The 14,942-nt window shown below is 40.6% G+C and overlaps 1 protein-coding gene across 9 annotated transcripts in view; it reads left to right on the top strand.

The window, feature by feature from the left end:
* Window positions 1-493: 493 nt before the first annotated feature.
* LOC106897593 (N-acetylated-alpha-linked acidic dipeptidase 2-like) overlaps window positions 494-14,942 on the top strand; it is a 37,225-nt gene continuing 22,776 nt past the window's right edge. For 6 of the 9 annotated variants that reach the window (XR_001413796.1, XR_001413791.1, XR_001413793.1 and 3 more), the window contains exons 1-9: window positions 494-877; window positions 1,490-1,733; window positions 3,285-3,396; window positions 6,382-6,568; window positions 8,014-8,115; window positions 8,893-9,018; window positions 9,664-9,850; window positions 11,416-11,509; window positions 11,788-11,886. Coding sequence is in view for 2 of the 9 variants with exons in the window: in XM_014958340.1 (XP_014813826.1) it covers window positions 1,652-1,733; window positions 3,285-3,396; window positions 6,382-6,568; window positions 8,014-8,115; window positions 8,893-9,018; window positions 9,664-9,850; window positions 11,416-11,509; window positions 11,788-11,886 (989 nt within the window). In the remaining 7 variants the exon portion in view is untranslated. Of the gene's footprint in view, window positions 878-1,489; window positions 1,784-3,284; window positions 3,397-6,381; window positions 6,569-8,013; window positions 8,116-8,892; window positions 9,019-9,663; window positions 9,851-11,415; window positions 11,510-11,787; window positions 11,887-14,942 lie in introns of those variants that run through there. The other 3 variants (XR_001413792.1, XR_001413794.1, XR_001413795.1) reach the window with 3 other exon arrangements.

Below are 14,942 nucleotides of genomic sequence, written 5' to 3' on the forward strand. Positions count from 1 at the left end.
TCCATGTGATGTAAGAACATGCCACAAGCAATAACTAATAGTAATAGGACTGTATTTTAAGTGGTAGAAGCCGCTTGGTTGCTGCTATTGTTCAACCTGAGCATAGCTGATGCTCTTACCACTTTAAAAAGATGTAGGCATAGAAATATATACATTTTATACTTTTTCATTGTTGCTATTCTTACCTTATTCCTCCACTGATGTTATCATCATGTGAGGTCTAATTTAGATAGTAATCTCCAAAAGCCTTTGTCACTTTACTCTATTATGTGCCAGTCCTACACCTGTGGTGCTATATAAATGCTAATAATGCATCAATATGCTCATTCTTTTATAAGTTCTGTAGGTGGAATTCCATCTGGTTTGTACATGTCAAGTGAGATGTTGGTGTGAAAAGTCCTTGCTGTTCAGAATTTGTGTTGGCTTATGAGCAGTTGGGAAATGACAGAAAAAAAGATCACAAACTGGACGTGCTTATCATTTGTACAAAGCCACCGAGATGTGTGCTTAAGAGGGTGGCTGTGACTGGTGCAGAATCCCCAAGTGTAATTCTTCTCTAATCTCTGAAAAGCCTTAGTGAAGTAATTAGGACATTAACTAGTCTTTTCAGCTGTTTCTGAATATCTTCAGCTCAACCTCTATCTATTTAACAAAGTTTTGATACTTGGAGCACTGTCATTTCTTTGACAAGATGTATCTACTTCGGACTCTTGGGAGTGAGTGTTAAGAACTCAGAGCATGTCCAGGCTCCCAGAAAAGCTTTCCTTCCTTCCAAACTGGTCTCAGATGGACAGGTCTCCACTTCCAGAAAAATCAGCCTTGACCTCCACGTAGCTGTGCAGAACCTCACCAGCAGGGAGTGACGTGCAAGGCCAGGGTAAGTTTTTGCAAAATATGTTGATTCTATGAATCTGTGAAAGCATCTTGACTATTCCCTGAGCTGAGTTTGTATCCTTTCCCATGAGATAATTGTGGATTTGGCTGAATTAGACTAGGAAAACTTGATCCTAAGAACCTTGTAATCCAAAATGTAAAAAGCTAAAGAATATAGGAAATAATTTTGCAACTTTTCCCAGTTGCAAATTGGATGACATCTGGAAGTGTCTCCATTGGTTATTCTAAATTGTATTCTGAGCTGCTCTAAGTGTTCATCATTTGCCAAGAATTAATGTAGCCACAGATTACAAAGGGGAGGAATTCAATGTTCCCTTGGTAAAGAGAAAAAAACTTTCCCCTTCCTCCATTTCATCTTTTGGCCACTTTCACTGGAACAGATACTGATTGTGATTAAGCCCAAAACAGGAACTTTCAAAACCAGAAAGTCCTGATTATTAATAGAAATTAGCCCTCGTGCATTGCCTGGTGCACAGACTAAATGCGAATTTGTGGCAGAGACACACATACAGCTACGCACAAGCTGTTGTGTGGGGTGAGACTGAGAAATGGAAGTGGTTTGTTGCACTCAGAAAATCAAAGCGTCGTCACGCAGGGATTGAGGCTGGTGAGGCAGGAGGAGAGCTGAGAATCACAGGAGCTGGGCAGCCCCGGAGCTGAGGGCGGGAGGAGGAGGAAAAGGAGGAGGAGGAGGAGGAAGGCAGCTGCTTGCCTGCCCTCCTCGCAGCCTGCAGAGCTGCTGGCCACCGGTGTCTGAATGTCCAGGAGCAAGGCCACCCTCTGGACATGGCTGGGCTGCCCTGGGCTGCTGGGCTGCTTCTTGCTGGGCTTTCTTGCAGGTGAGTACGGAGACCCCAGGGCTCAGCCCGCAGCCTTTGCCCTCCAACAGGTATTTACATGCGACTCCTTGTTGTGATTAACTCCCCATCAGGGAGCTTTTTTCTGCTTTTTATGGACATTATAAAATACTCATTCCGCTGTTTGTCTAAAGGGTTGTTCTCTCTGCCAGTTTTGGTCTTTGGGGAGTGAGGAATAGAACGCTGTGTGCTTCAGCCCAAGAGGAGCCCTGCTGAACTGACAGCTTCCCGTAATGAGTAGACAGACATTCAAAGAGGAGAGATTAATTGAAAAGTTTGAGACGTCTGTGATTGCAAACCCTCCAGGATTATTTTTTTGCTGTTTGTGTTTCCTGATTTTTACTGAGGATGTGTTTAAATGCTTCTATTCAGTTGCTATTTTAGAAATGAAAGGGCAGAATGTAGAGGAGGAGGAGTTTTGACTGACAGCCAGGAGTGGAGTTGCTGAATTTTCCATCATGTACAATGAACTTCACTAGAACATTAAATTCTTTTCTGCAGTCATTTACGGCATTTGATTTTAAGTCTAAAATTGCACATCTGCATCTATGCTTTTTAAACTTTTGTTGTAGCACACACCTAAGGCTGAACCATGAAAGAAAATCCATGAGGTCTATTAAATATAAAAACTATTACTTTGATTTTGGTGGTCCCTGAGCTGCAAATTTCTGATGCTTGTGCTATTCTTATACGTTTCCCTGAACATCATATTTGGCCATGCTCCAAAACAGAATACTGGGAAAGATGGACCTCTGCTCTGATCCAGTGTCACTGTTATGTTCAGAGTGTTACTACAATTGCATTTAAGTCTAAAAGATCATATGGTTTGTGCATGTGACAGCATGTATACTTGTCTTTATTATTACAGTTTTCCCAGTTTGGTATTTTTGTAGCTAGAACAGTAAAAGGATTTGGTTTGGTTTGGTTTCTTAAGACAAATTCATGCAGTTGATATACTGTCTGCTTTCAGATTTATGGCAACTGAGAAATCTTTAACTTTAAAACTAATTAGGGTCACAGTTAACTTTTCTTCTTTAATTATTAAATAGACTGACCCCACCCTTCTCCAAATCTGTAACTATTATAGTGCTGGCAGGGTGGCTGTTGAACCTTAGATCTTCACTTTAAATATGCTTACGCACATATTTTTAAGTATATGTATAAATTAAGTAAGGGAATTTCATCACAAGTATCAGGAGTTCAGTCCTCCCACTGCACATAGTCAATTGTGAATTTGAACTATAGTTTAAAGTTAATGAGACATGAATCTGCCTTAAAAAGGGGACTGTATCTACCAGGTATTTATGGTGTGTTCTTTTAAATATATCCCTTTTTTGGCAATTAAGTCAATGAAGTATATTTAACTTCTCTGTTTCGCTTCTAGGAGCCAGCAAACACTGACAGAGGGTGCTCTAAGCCCTGTTCATTCTCATAGTTTTAGTGCAACTGTTCAGTACTTCAGGTTGCACATGGGCTCAAGTATGAGAGGGCTGGAGTTCTTGCTAAGCAGGAAGCTTTTCAAATGTGTTTCAGGATGGTTTACAAAACCGACCGAGAAAACGCCCAACTCTTCAGATGTCTATCAAAATGTGAGACAGAAACTTGTGGCTGAAATGAAAGCAGAAAACATCAAGCAATTCCTTCGGTAAGCCCTGCACATCTCTGTTTTTGAATCATTTTATCAGTCACAAAAGCGGGAAAGTGATAGCATCAGCCCCAAGGAACAGCTCTGAAAGCAGAGCTATTCAGACACTTTGGAAGTATTTGATTTGTACTGAATGTCTGGGGGAAGGAGAAGGGAGAGACTCACAACCTTTCTGTCCCCCCCCTCCCTATTTTTGAAGTTACCTTTTGGAGTGGTTGTGCCATTAAGGGTACTTCCCTCAAGGTATATTACTGCCAGTGCTTATCATGGTTTTTATTATGATTTTTCATAGTCTTGGTTTAGTGCAGTATAAACATCCTCACAACTGTCTGAAACTCTAACGTAAAATAACTTTGCTTTATCTCAGTCTGAGTCTATTTTACTGTGTTTGGGATACACCGATTGCTATTAATTACATTTGATGATAATCTGTCCAGTGGCCCCTTAGACTTTCAGGTTGAGTGGCTAATAACCCAGTCAGTCTAAGTAGAAAATTAATATATTCAAAATGCTACAAAGTTTGCATGGCAATGAGTTGCATGTATAGTTCCAAGTGATAATTCCTTTAGTGTGGCCAGATTGGATAATGTCCTGTCACTTGGGTGCTTAAGATCCCATTATTCTCTGTCTTCTGTTTCCGAAGGTGAAGGTCCCTGTCCAAGTGCAACATGTGTGTATGGTTGGTTAAGTCTTGCGTGGCACAATTGTTATTAAATAAACTTTTTTGCATCCTAGTGCATCCATATCTAAAATGCTAGGGTTATAGAAATACCCTCTTCTTTTGCTGTGTAATTCACTGGAAATGAAAAAAAAAATCATTCTTGTGCATATTTATATCTTCTACAGAAGAACAAATATATTCTCACAAAAAGTAAACTAATATAACCTCTGGTTAGTAACATGCTGATATTCAGCATGTAAGTCAGCAACTGCATCAGAAACATCAAAGGTTTGCTAACAAATTTGATTTCTGTACATTTATTCTTAAACTAAAATGTTTCATTTATAGTATCAATTAGCTTTTTAAGTCTATAGGCCTTATCTTATTTTGTATTTGTGGCTCTCAGTAGACTGAGAGTTTCTGAGATTGTGTTTGAGAGTCCAGGCAACATAGAGATTGATGACAGCATGAAATAACACTGCAATTATGCTGAAGTTTCTTGGCCATAGGGTGTTAATGGTGTCTGGTTTGTCTGCTCACTTTGATGATGGGCCAAATGCTTCATACGTTTTTTTTTCCCCCTAAATTCAAATTAAAAGCAGGAACTGCAGAAAAATGATACCAATACGCTATCCGAAAAGGTTGTTAGAGGCATAAAAAATGTAAACTTGAGAATTTTTAATTCTTATTCTTAGTTATTCAGACTACTAAATCTGTTTTTATCAAGTGGGGAAAAGAAACTTTGAGTCTTAGAAAATGCAGGCACCTTGACACTGAATCATAGCTCTGGGAAGGATAAAACTGTTTCGAAGTGAAAAATTGAAAAAAAGCATTGTGTGGTGTTCAGCCGATTTTTCCTGATGGCATATGTAGTATTTAAACTAGAGTACTTAAGGAATTAAAAAGTGCTTAAAATACTCTAAAGAATTAAAGCACAAGATGACAGGCAGTAGCTTTGGCAAAGGTTGCTGCCACACCTCAGTGCATACACGCAGAGTTTAAAGAGAGGGAAAGACAACAGCAGAGGGAAAGACAACAGCAGAGAGCAGAAGGTTGTGGTCTACACAGAGAACCTAGGTGCATTCAGATCCGGGGGGGGCAGGTGGGATTCACCTGAAAGATCTAAATGTTCTGACTGCAAGGCTGCAGTCTATGAGAAGTTCTGGTGATTGAAGGAGGTCCCTGGTGGCTGAAAAGGCCTGATGTTGTGCCCATCTTTAAGGTAAGAAGGACAATCTGGAGGCCCAGTGGGCAGGTCAACTTTACTTCAGTCCCTGGAAGGGTGAACAAACATCCTTCTGGAATCTGTTTTCAAACACGTGAAGAACACAAAGAATATGTGTTTATGTGATCACTCTGATCAAGGTGATTGTCTTCTGAAGGAAATGACTGTCTATGTGTATCAGTGGAGACGTTACAGTGCCTGAAACATCCTTGACTTCAACAACGCTTTAGATGTTGTCTCCTGAAGCATTCTCATTTGGAAGTGCATTCTGAAGAACAAGTTGTTACATGGGTTGAAACTGAACAAATTGAAGTGGTACTAATCATGGTACTTGGAACTCGTCTAATTAATGGTGATTAATGGTATTTGACATCCATGGGGCAGCCATTAACAAGCATCCTGTTGCGAATTCGAAGCTGGTGCTTAGTACCCAGCTGACTGACCAGCGTTCACCATCACCCATTTGTTCAGTGGGCCAAATTGTAGGCAGATTTCTGTAGGGTGGCCGAGGGGGCTGAATATTGTTTCTGACTACTTATCACCATTATGTGTTGTATCTGATCTGGATGTAAATGTTATTAAGAAGGCTTTTATTATTCAGGCTTTTGATTAAGGAAAAAAAGAACAAATCTGTGCGGATAATTTGACATAATGATTTTCAAGTTAAACTTATTGGTACATGTTATGCCAACAACATACAAAGCCATCATCTGATACCAGAATTATTTGGAGGGCTCCTTTCTGAATGTGTAGCTTTTCTCTATCTATTTCTGCTCCTTGCACACTGTTCATATTCTTTTGCTGAATGTCTTTGACGCTGATTTTCATTGTGTGTAGATGTGGCTATTTCTGCTATGCAAAGAGAAAGGTTCAGCTGACTTATCTTAAGACCTCAGGAAAGATTCTCTGCTCTGACTAGATTTTGAGCTTATGCTGATGCAGACTGATAAACAATCACGTTACACAGCTCAGACTTTAACTGTAAGACCTGACTTTCCATGCATGTGGCTTGAAGATAAGCCTTATACACACTTATCTGAGTTCACTATTGTGCTTCTGTGCATTTGCTGCTTACTGGGGCTTTTCTATTTTATTTTAGCTCGTTTACCAAGTTGCCTCACCTCGCAGGAACTGAACAGAATCTTCTTCTTGCCAAACAAATTCAAGGCCAGTGGAAGGAATTTGGACTGGATTCAGCAGAACTTGTTCATTATGATGTGCTTCTTTCGTACCCAAATGAAAAGCAGCCAAACTACATCTCAGTAATTGATGAGCAGGGGAATGAGGTGACCCTTTTAATGACTAAACTATATTTGTGTAAGACTTCTTTAAAGAAACAGCATGTGCCTTATAATATGATTAAAAAAAAACAAACCAGTGCAAATGGAACCTGTATTTAAAAATGGTTTTCCAGACTCTGCAGCAGAACAGCAGAGTAACTGAAATCTCCATGCCTCATACAGCAGAGAGTGGATGTGTGGAGAGGCTGTGATTAACACCAATAGACCATAAGGTGTAAGAATGGCCATATTGGTTCAGCTTAAGCATGCATCTAGGTCAATGTCCTGTTTCCATAAGTGGAAGTGCCTGAAGTGGATGCACAGGGAAGTTTAAGGACAAATAAATTTATGTAAGGCATGCAATTCTTCCAGTGTCTAGCTGTTTTCAGCTTAGGTGTTTGCTGAATATGGTGCAATTAACCTCTTTAAGAATCCTTAATAGACCTTTTTTCCAAGTATTTATCCAATTAGTAACCCTCCTTAGATCTCTCTTCTGAGTAGGTTTCCAAACTCTGCTTGAACATCTTGTTGCTTCCACAAGCTGAGAGGTAAGGAACACCACACAGATACTACCCCTTCTATGAAGTGCTGCCTTGTTTCATTGGCTCTGAACATGATCCTACTGTCTTCCAACAGTGTCTCCTAAGCGAATGTTGGAAGCAATAATGAACAGTTGGTCTAGAGTCACCTGCTCCATTTTGTACACCCAGGGGAATAAAGAAGTGGATGTAAGATCTGACACGGAGCCTGAGGGAGGAGAGGAGATGGGACTGCTAGAGAAGCATTAGAGCACGTAGGCAGGGATGAAGAGCCCTGGTAGAAGTGAAGGAGTATGTGCTTGTGGATGACATGAGCTTAGAGGTGAAAGAATAGAGGAATTCTTCCAGAAACTCCCTGACACAGTCTCTCAGCTATAATCTCACATGGTGAGAAAGCCCGGACGTGAACCTTGAGGCAACATGGGTGTTACGATGGATGGTGATGGAAGGCAGCACGTGTAACTGGAGTGTAACTAGCAAAGGGGTGAAGAGAGGAGTAATGATGCGTGTGAGAGTGATCACAAAAATATCTGTGATGGCATGGATGAACTCAGTGTCTTTTTATTGTCACCACCTCTTGGCAATTTTCAGCTACTTCCTTGCTTAGGTTCAGGCAGTGACTGATGAGCACCTTCTGACAAATGATCTATCTCTGTATTCATACCTGCATTCTCTTATAAAAATTCAGCTATGTATCCCTCTTGTGTGTAGTTACACAATTGTGTAACTATATAGTTGCACAGTTGTGTATAGCCAATTTTTTATTTCAACTTTTGCGTGCTAGTTAGAATTGTATTTTTTGCTAACAATTTATGGAAGTTAGCATATCATTTGCAATAGCCAAGCTTAGTGTATAAACTTCTGCCTTAGAGGTAGAGTGTTTGACCAAAGGCTTCTGTTATTTATTGATAGATTTTCAATACCTCGTTGTTTGAACCACCTCCACAGGGGTATGAAAATGTCACTGATATACTGCCACCATATAATGCTTTTTCAGCACAAGGAGTGCCAGAGGTAAGAAAAAAAATTATGTAAGAGTATTATTAGCTGAAGTCATATATTGCAAAGCACTTGCTGGGATAGATTGCTCCAGCTTCTCAAAATATTTCTTGTAGTAGTTTCAATTAACCATTAGTATAAGAGAACACCCAAGGACAGGTAGGCCACATATTGTGTGAAGGTCAAAAGTCTCCTATTAGAAGCTTTCTCAAATTGCTAGAAGTCTGAATCACATAACAAGTGAAAAGCTTTTATCTTTAAGGAAAATGTTGGATACATCTCAGGTTACTCCACAATACTCAATCATATGGAGAGGAGTTGCTGAAGTAATAAGTCCAAATAGCAATATATAAATCATTTTGGAAGACATTTTGGATTAAGTGAGTGTCTTCAAAGGCTACAAAATCTCTCACTTAATCTGATAATTCATCACAGAGGAACATGTCAGGGGCAATTTTGCATTTGTTCAAATTGCGAATGAAATTATATAATAGTGAGTGTTTGTGTATGCAAGGGATAGCACTATTTTTGCATGGCCACAGAAGTTTGTTAGTTTAGCAAAGTACATTGGTTTCATTTCCAACCTCAGTTGAGCCAAGACATCCTATAGAATATTGTAGAAATCTTTTGCTGTTGTTTTTCTGAGCACTGCTTTTCATTGGTAGACATGCAAAGAAAAAAAAAAAAAAGAACTATACATAGTGAATAAAACTGTATTTCTGACAACAGATATTTTGTTTGTTGAATGGCCAGTTGCCATGAAACTGCCTTTTTTTTTCCTTTTCTGTGCAGGCAGATCTGGTATATGTGAATTATGGCCGCACTGAAGATTTTTTTAAGCTGGAGCGTGAAATGGGAATTAACTGTACAGGAAAGATTGTCATTGCCAGATACGGGAAGATCTTCAGAGGAAACAAAGTAAGGGTTGTGTTTTACTTTTTCCTCTGTGGGTCAGACACTGCTCATGGTAGAGCCAGCAGGAGTTAATGGGGGCTGTAAGTTGGAACATATGAGCAGAATGAAGCCTGCAATGTGTCCATTGTGACTGCATTTGAAGAGTAACTTCCAAACCAATAAAACCAGATGAATGTGTTAATCTCCTGAGACTGAGATGACTGCACACTCCTTAGGCAGTTCTCGCAAGAGATTAATTTAGGGAACTGAGTAGTTTGTAAAGCCAAGGCTTTTAAGACTTTTCATCCATGGAACTGCAGTATTTTGAAGTATTTGACAAGGAGTCTGAAGCACAGAGATTGAATAACTAATGCTTCTGACTTTACACAATGACTCTGACAAAACTGGTGATAGTGGGACAGTGGGGATAATGGTCAGGTTTTATGCCTGTGCTTTATTTCATAGCCTTGAACTATGATTAAAGGTGTGACACAAATAATGAACTGTGTTTCACTGTGGTTTTTTCTGCTTAGTCTGTGGTCATTTTAACTCTTACACATATGCAGCTTCTAAAGCTGTCCCCATGGAAGTAAGTTGCAACATTCAGATGTATTGTTGAATTAGAAAAAAAAGAAAAAGGGCATTTCTTAAAAGCAAATATTTTGACAGGTTAAAAATGCCGTATTAGCAGGAGCCCAAGGGATCATACTTTATTCAGATCCTGCTGACTACTGCGCCCCAGGAGTAGATCCCTATCCAAACGGCTGGAACCTTCCAGGTGGAGGAGCCCAGCGTGGGAACGTCTTAAACCTGAATGGAGCTGGGGATCCTCTGACACCAGGTTATCCTGCAAAAGGTGAGTGAAAGATCTGTACCCCAGGTCATTGAACACTTTATAAACTGATGCTGAAAGTTATTGTGGTACTAGAAATTAATCTATTTTCAGTATGGATGTAAAGAAAAAAGCTGCTTAAAATTATTTTAATTTTCCTGTTGCAGGCTAAGTTCTACCTGTATGTCATAAAATCATAGAATCATAGAATGATTTGGGCTGGAAGGGACCTTAAAGATCACCGAGTTCCAATCCCCCTGCTATGGGCAGGGACATCTCCCACGAGACCAGGTTGCTCAAAGCCCCATCCAGCCTGGCCTTGAACACTTCCAGGGATGGGGCATCCACAGCTTCTCCGGGCAACCTGTTCCAGTGTCTCACCACCCTCACAGGGAAGAATTTTTTCCTAAAATCTCATCAAAATCTCCCCCCTTTCAGTTTAAAACCATTACTGCTTGTCCTATCGCTACTCTCCCTGATAAAGAGTCCCTCCCCATCTCTCCTGCAGGCCCCCTTCAGGTACTAGATAGTGACTATAAGTCTCCCCGGAGCCTTCTCTTCTCCAGGCTGAACAACCCCAACTCTCTCAGCCTGTCCTCATAAGGGACGTGCTCCATCCCTCTGATCATCTTCGTGGCCCTCCACTGGACCCGTTCCAACAGATCCATGTCTTTCCTGTGCTGAGAACTCCAGAGCTGGATGCAGCACTCCAGGTGGGGTCTCGCCAGAGCAGAGCAGAGGGGCAGAATCACCTCCCTCGACCTGCTCGTCATGCCTCTTTTGATGCAGCCCAGGATGTGGTTGGCTTTCTGGATTGTGAGGACACCTTACCAGCTCATGTTGAGCTTCTCATCAACCAAAACCCTTAAGTCTTTCTCTTCAGGGCTGCTCTCAATCCATTCTCTGGTCCCAGTAGTGACACCTGAGGAACCTCACTTGTCACTGAGCGCCACTTGACATCGAGCCGTTGACTGCAACACTTAGAGTGTGGCCATCCAGCCAATTCCTTATTCATTGAGTGGTCCATCCACCAAATCCATGTCTCTTGAATTTAGAGACAAGGATGTTATGTGCGACAGTGTTAAATGCTTTGCACAAGTCTAGATAGATGATGTCAGTTGCACTTCCCCTATCCACCAACACCTTAATCCCATCATAGAAGACCACCAATTTGTGTGTGCCAGGCCCACCAGATTCAGACAGACGTTGACTGTCTTCAACATAGGTAAACGCATCTGTGGATGCCCTCTGCAGCTTGTAAACAGGCTGCACAGGGACTGTCTTCACACACCAGCTTGGTTGTCCCACTCTCAGCCTGGAGGAGATGTAATGATACGGATGGACAGCAAATCTAACCTCACATCAAATGTGGGGACTTCTCCTACACAGCTGTGCAGATGCGCTATTGGGTTTGTGGCTCTGTCATTACGTTTTGGTTTCCTAGAAGCAATATCTAAGAAATGATGTAAGAATTAAAAAACTGATGCATGCTTGTGGCTACTGTGTGGCTGCACTGTTCAAAAGTATTTCCAGTTTGGTGGAAGTTGCTAAGAACACTATGAACTTGACATTTTGTTCTGGTTTCTCAGAGTACACTTTCAGGCATAAAGTTAATGAAGGTGTAGGGATTCCCAAAATCCCAGTTCATCCCATTGGATATCATGATGCAGAAGTACTATTACGGTGAGTATACATCAGTCCTCCTCACCAGAAGTCAATATTCACAAACGTGCAGCAAAATTTTTTTTACTAAGGTGGTAAAATCTATGCTGTTACTTGTATTTATAGTTAATTTGAAGTTATGTATACTTCAGAAAGTGTGGAAAATTCAAAGCAGTCTATTTCTGGTGTGACGCTTTTAAGAATTTTGTAAACCCACCTTGTGTTAGGTGCAGTAACCATTAAGGGAATTTAAGGTTTTCGCCTACTGGTTAACTACCTTTGTCTTGGTTTTCACTTAGTGCAATGGGAGGATCTGCAGCTCCAGACAGCAGCTGGAAGGGAAGTCTCAATGTGTCTTATAACATAGGGCCAGGATTTGCAGACAGCTCTTCTACAAGGTCTGTTTTAACACTTGCCTATTTATAAAATATTGCAAAAAAAAAAATCTCCACAAGAAAAATATTGTGAAACAATGCATCTAGAAATATTCTCGAGAAATTTACTTCCGAGAGGGAAACACTTGGTGATAATTATCAGGACTACAAAGATGATTAGGGGCCTGGAGCACCTCTCTTGAGGAAAGGCTGAGGGACTTGGGTCTTTTTAGTCTGGAGAAGAGAAGATCAAGGGGGAAACTGATCAACACCTATAAATACTTAAAGGGTTGGTGTCAATAGGATGGGACCAGTCTTTTTTCAGCGGTGCCCAGTGACAGGACAAGAAGAAATGGGCACAAACTTGAACATAAGAAGTTCCATCTAAACACGAGGAAGAACTTCTTCACTTTGAGTGTGGCAGAGCACTGGAACAGGCTGCCCAGAGAGGTGGTGGAGTCTCCTTCTCTGGGGACATTTAAAACCTGCCTGGACATGTTCCTGTGCAACCTGCTCTGGGTGGACCTGCTTTGGCAGGGAGGGTTGGACTAGATGGTCTCCAGAGGTTCCTTCCAACCCCATTTCATTTTGTGATTCTGTGATTTGAAAATAAATTATGAAAAGCGTTGCTCAGTGTCCCCAGTGTCAATGGACAGACAGATTAAGAGGGTGTAGGTCCAGCCCTGTTGTTCCAACTTTAATCCTTAATTTAAGGTTTAGACATTGTTTCACTGGTCCTTTTAAAAATGGCTATACAGCAATAAGTAGACATTTTATTAATACTGTTGAATTAACCCTGAACTTCCTCCTTACTTCAAGCTTTGTTCTGTTCTTTCTTGTTTCTGATGACTGAAGGGACAATGGGACAGCCAGCCTGTAGCAGTCAAACAGAAAAGGACTGATAATTCAGTAGTTCTCTTCTACAAATGTTTTCCTTGTCCACTGGAAGCCTCCAGGGTTCCTGTGAACTTAGAGCTGTGAAGTGTGGCAATGATTTGGGAGTCCATCAGCTGTTCCCTGAAGCTGGTAGGCCCCATGGTTGAAAGCCCTGAACAATAACAGGACAGAAGAGTCCAAAGCACATATATCTTATTAATTTGCTTGGAAGGAACTGGTCTTTGACCAAATAGATTAACAATTCTGTGTTGGCAGTTTACATTTTTCAGCTCTAACAGAGAAATACAACCGTCCAGGTCTCCAGCACTAACAGAGTCACTCTTTAAGGGTTTCTGTGAACTTAGAGCTGTGAAGTGTGGCAATGATTTGGGAGTCCATCAGCTGTTCCCTGAAGCTGGTAGACCCCATGGTTGAAAGCCCTGAAAAATAACAGGACAGAAGAGTCCAAAGCACATATATCTTATTAATTTCCTTGGAAGGAACTGGTCTTTGACCAGATAGATTAACAATTCTGTGTTGGCAGTTTACATTTTTCAGCTCTAACAGAGAAATACAACCGGCCGGGTCTCCAGCACTAACAGAGTCACTCTTTAGCAGACCAAGACACATAACAATTGCACTTGGCGACTGGGAATTTGACTGCTGTCAGGGACCGTTGTAGTGTTCTTCCTTGTTTATAACTTGTAAGCTGCAATAGGTAAAGCTAAAGATCACTTTTCTATCACTTTTTCACATAAAAAATACTTTCAGATAACATGAGGTATCATTCTATGGGGACTGGTTGCAGACCACAGTGAACAGTGTCTAAAAATGGTGTGTCATTACCACTGCTCCACCTCCTGCAAAACAAGAGTATAGAATTACAGAATTTCCTAGGCTGGAAGGCACCTTTCAGACCATCTAGTCCAACCTTCAACCTAACACTGACAAAACCCACCACTAAACCATGTCCCTCAGCACCACATCTACACAGCTTTTACATATCTCCAGGGATGGTGACTTCCATGGGCAGCCTGTTCCAGTGCTTGATAACACTTTCAGTGTAAAAATTTTTCTAAACTTCCACTGGTGCAGCTTGAGGCCATTTCCTCTTGTCCTATCACCCGTTACTTGGGAGAAGAAACCAACCCCAACCTCTCTACAACGTCCTTTAAGATAGCTCTAGAGAGTAGTAAGGTCTCCCTAAAGACTTCTTTGATCATTATTCTTTTCTGCTCTGCTTTAACACTAACTGAAAATAAATAAAGAAGGAATAAATAAATAAGAAAGCATATTTGACATACTCTACAACGTCCTTTAAGATAGCTCTAGAGAGCAGTAAGGTCTCCCTAAGGACTTCATTAATCAATTATTCTTTTCTGCTCTGCTCTAACAGTAACTGAAAATGAATGAAGAAGTAATAAATAAATAAGAAAGCATATTTGACATAATTAAGGTGCTGTTTAGAATGTCTTGAAGAGCAACAGCGAGAAAAGAAACAATATGATTCATTTACAAAACATTTCTCAGAGTAGTTCCATATAAAAATGAACCTTTTGAATCTAGGTAGAAAGTCACTCACACATGGAAAGTGTGCAAGTATATGCACGCTCAAGGCACTGGTGTCAGTTTTTTTCTGGGCAAAGATCCAGTAGCTGTCCTGAAGTAGGTTTTGATTTTGACAGCTATGCAGATTTGCTGCTGAAAAGATAACTTCAAATGTGAAACTCTTGGTGTAATAAATAAGAAAGCATATTTGACATAATTAAGGTGCTGTTTAGAATGTCTTGAAGAGCAACAGCGAGAAAAGAAACAATATGATTCATTTACAAAACATATACATGGGAAAGTTTTTTAAATGCACTTTTTAACATCTTCCTACTTAATAGGGTAACAGTTTTGTAAATATGGGGTAATCCTTCATATAATTCTTTCTCAGAGTAGCTCCATATAAAAATGAACCTTTTGAATCTAGGTAGAAAGTCACTCACACATTGAAAGTGTGCAAGTATATGCACGCTCAAGGCACTGGTGTCAGTTTTTTTCTGGGCAAAGATCCAGTAGCTGTCCTGAAGTAGGTTTTGATTTTGACAGCTATGCAGATTTGCTGCTGAAAAGATAACTTCAAATGTGAAACTCTTGGTGCCTTGCCAGACACAAAAAACAGACTTGATCCTTTGTTTCTTCTACAGGTTGAGAGGGGC

Source organism: Calidris pugnax, unplaced genomic scaffold, assembly GCF_001431845.1.
Source record: "Calidris pugnax isolate Ruff unplaced genomic scaffold, ASM143184v1 scaffold252, whole genome shotgun sequence".
In the NCBI taxonomy this organism is placed as follows: domain Eukaryota; kingdom Metazoa; phylum Chordata; class Aves; order Charadriiformes; family Scolopacidae; genus Calidris; species Calidris pugnax.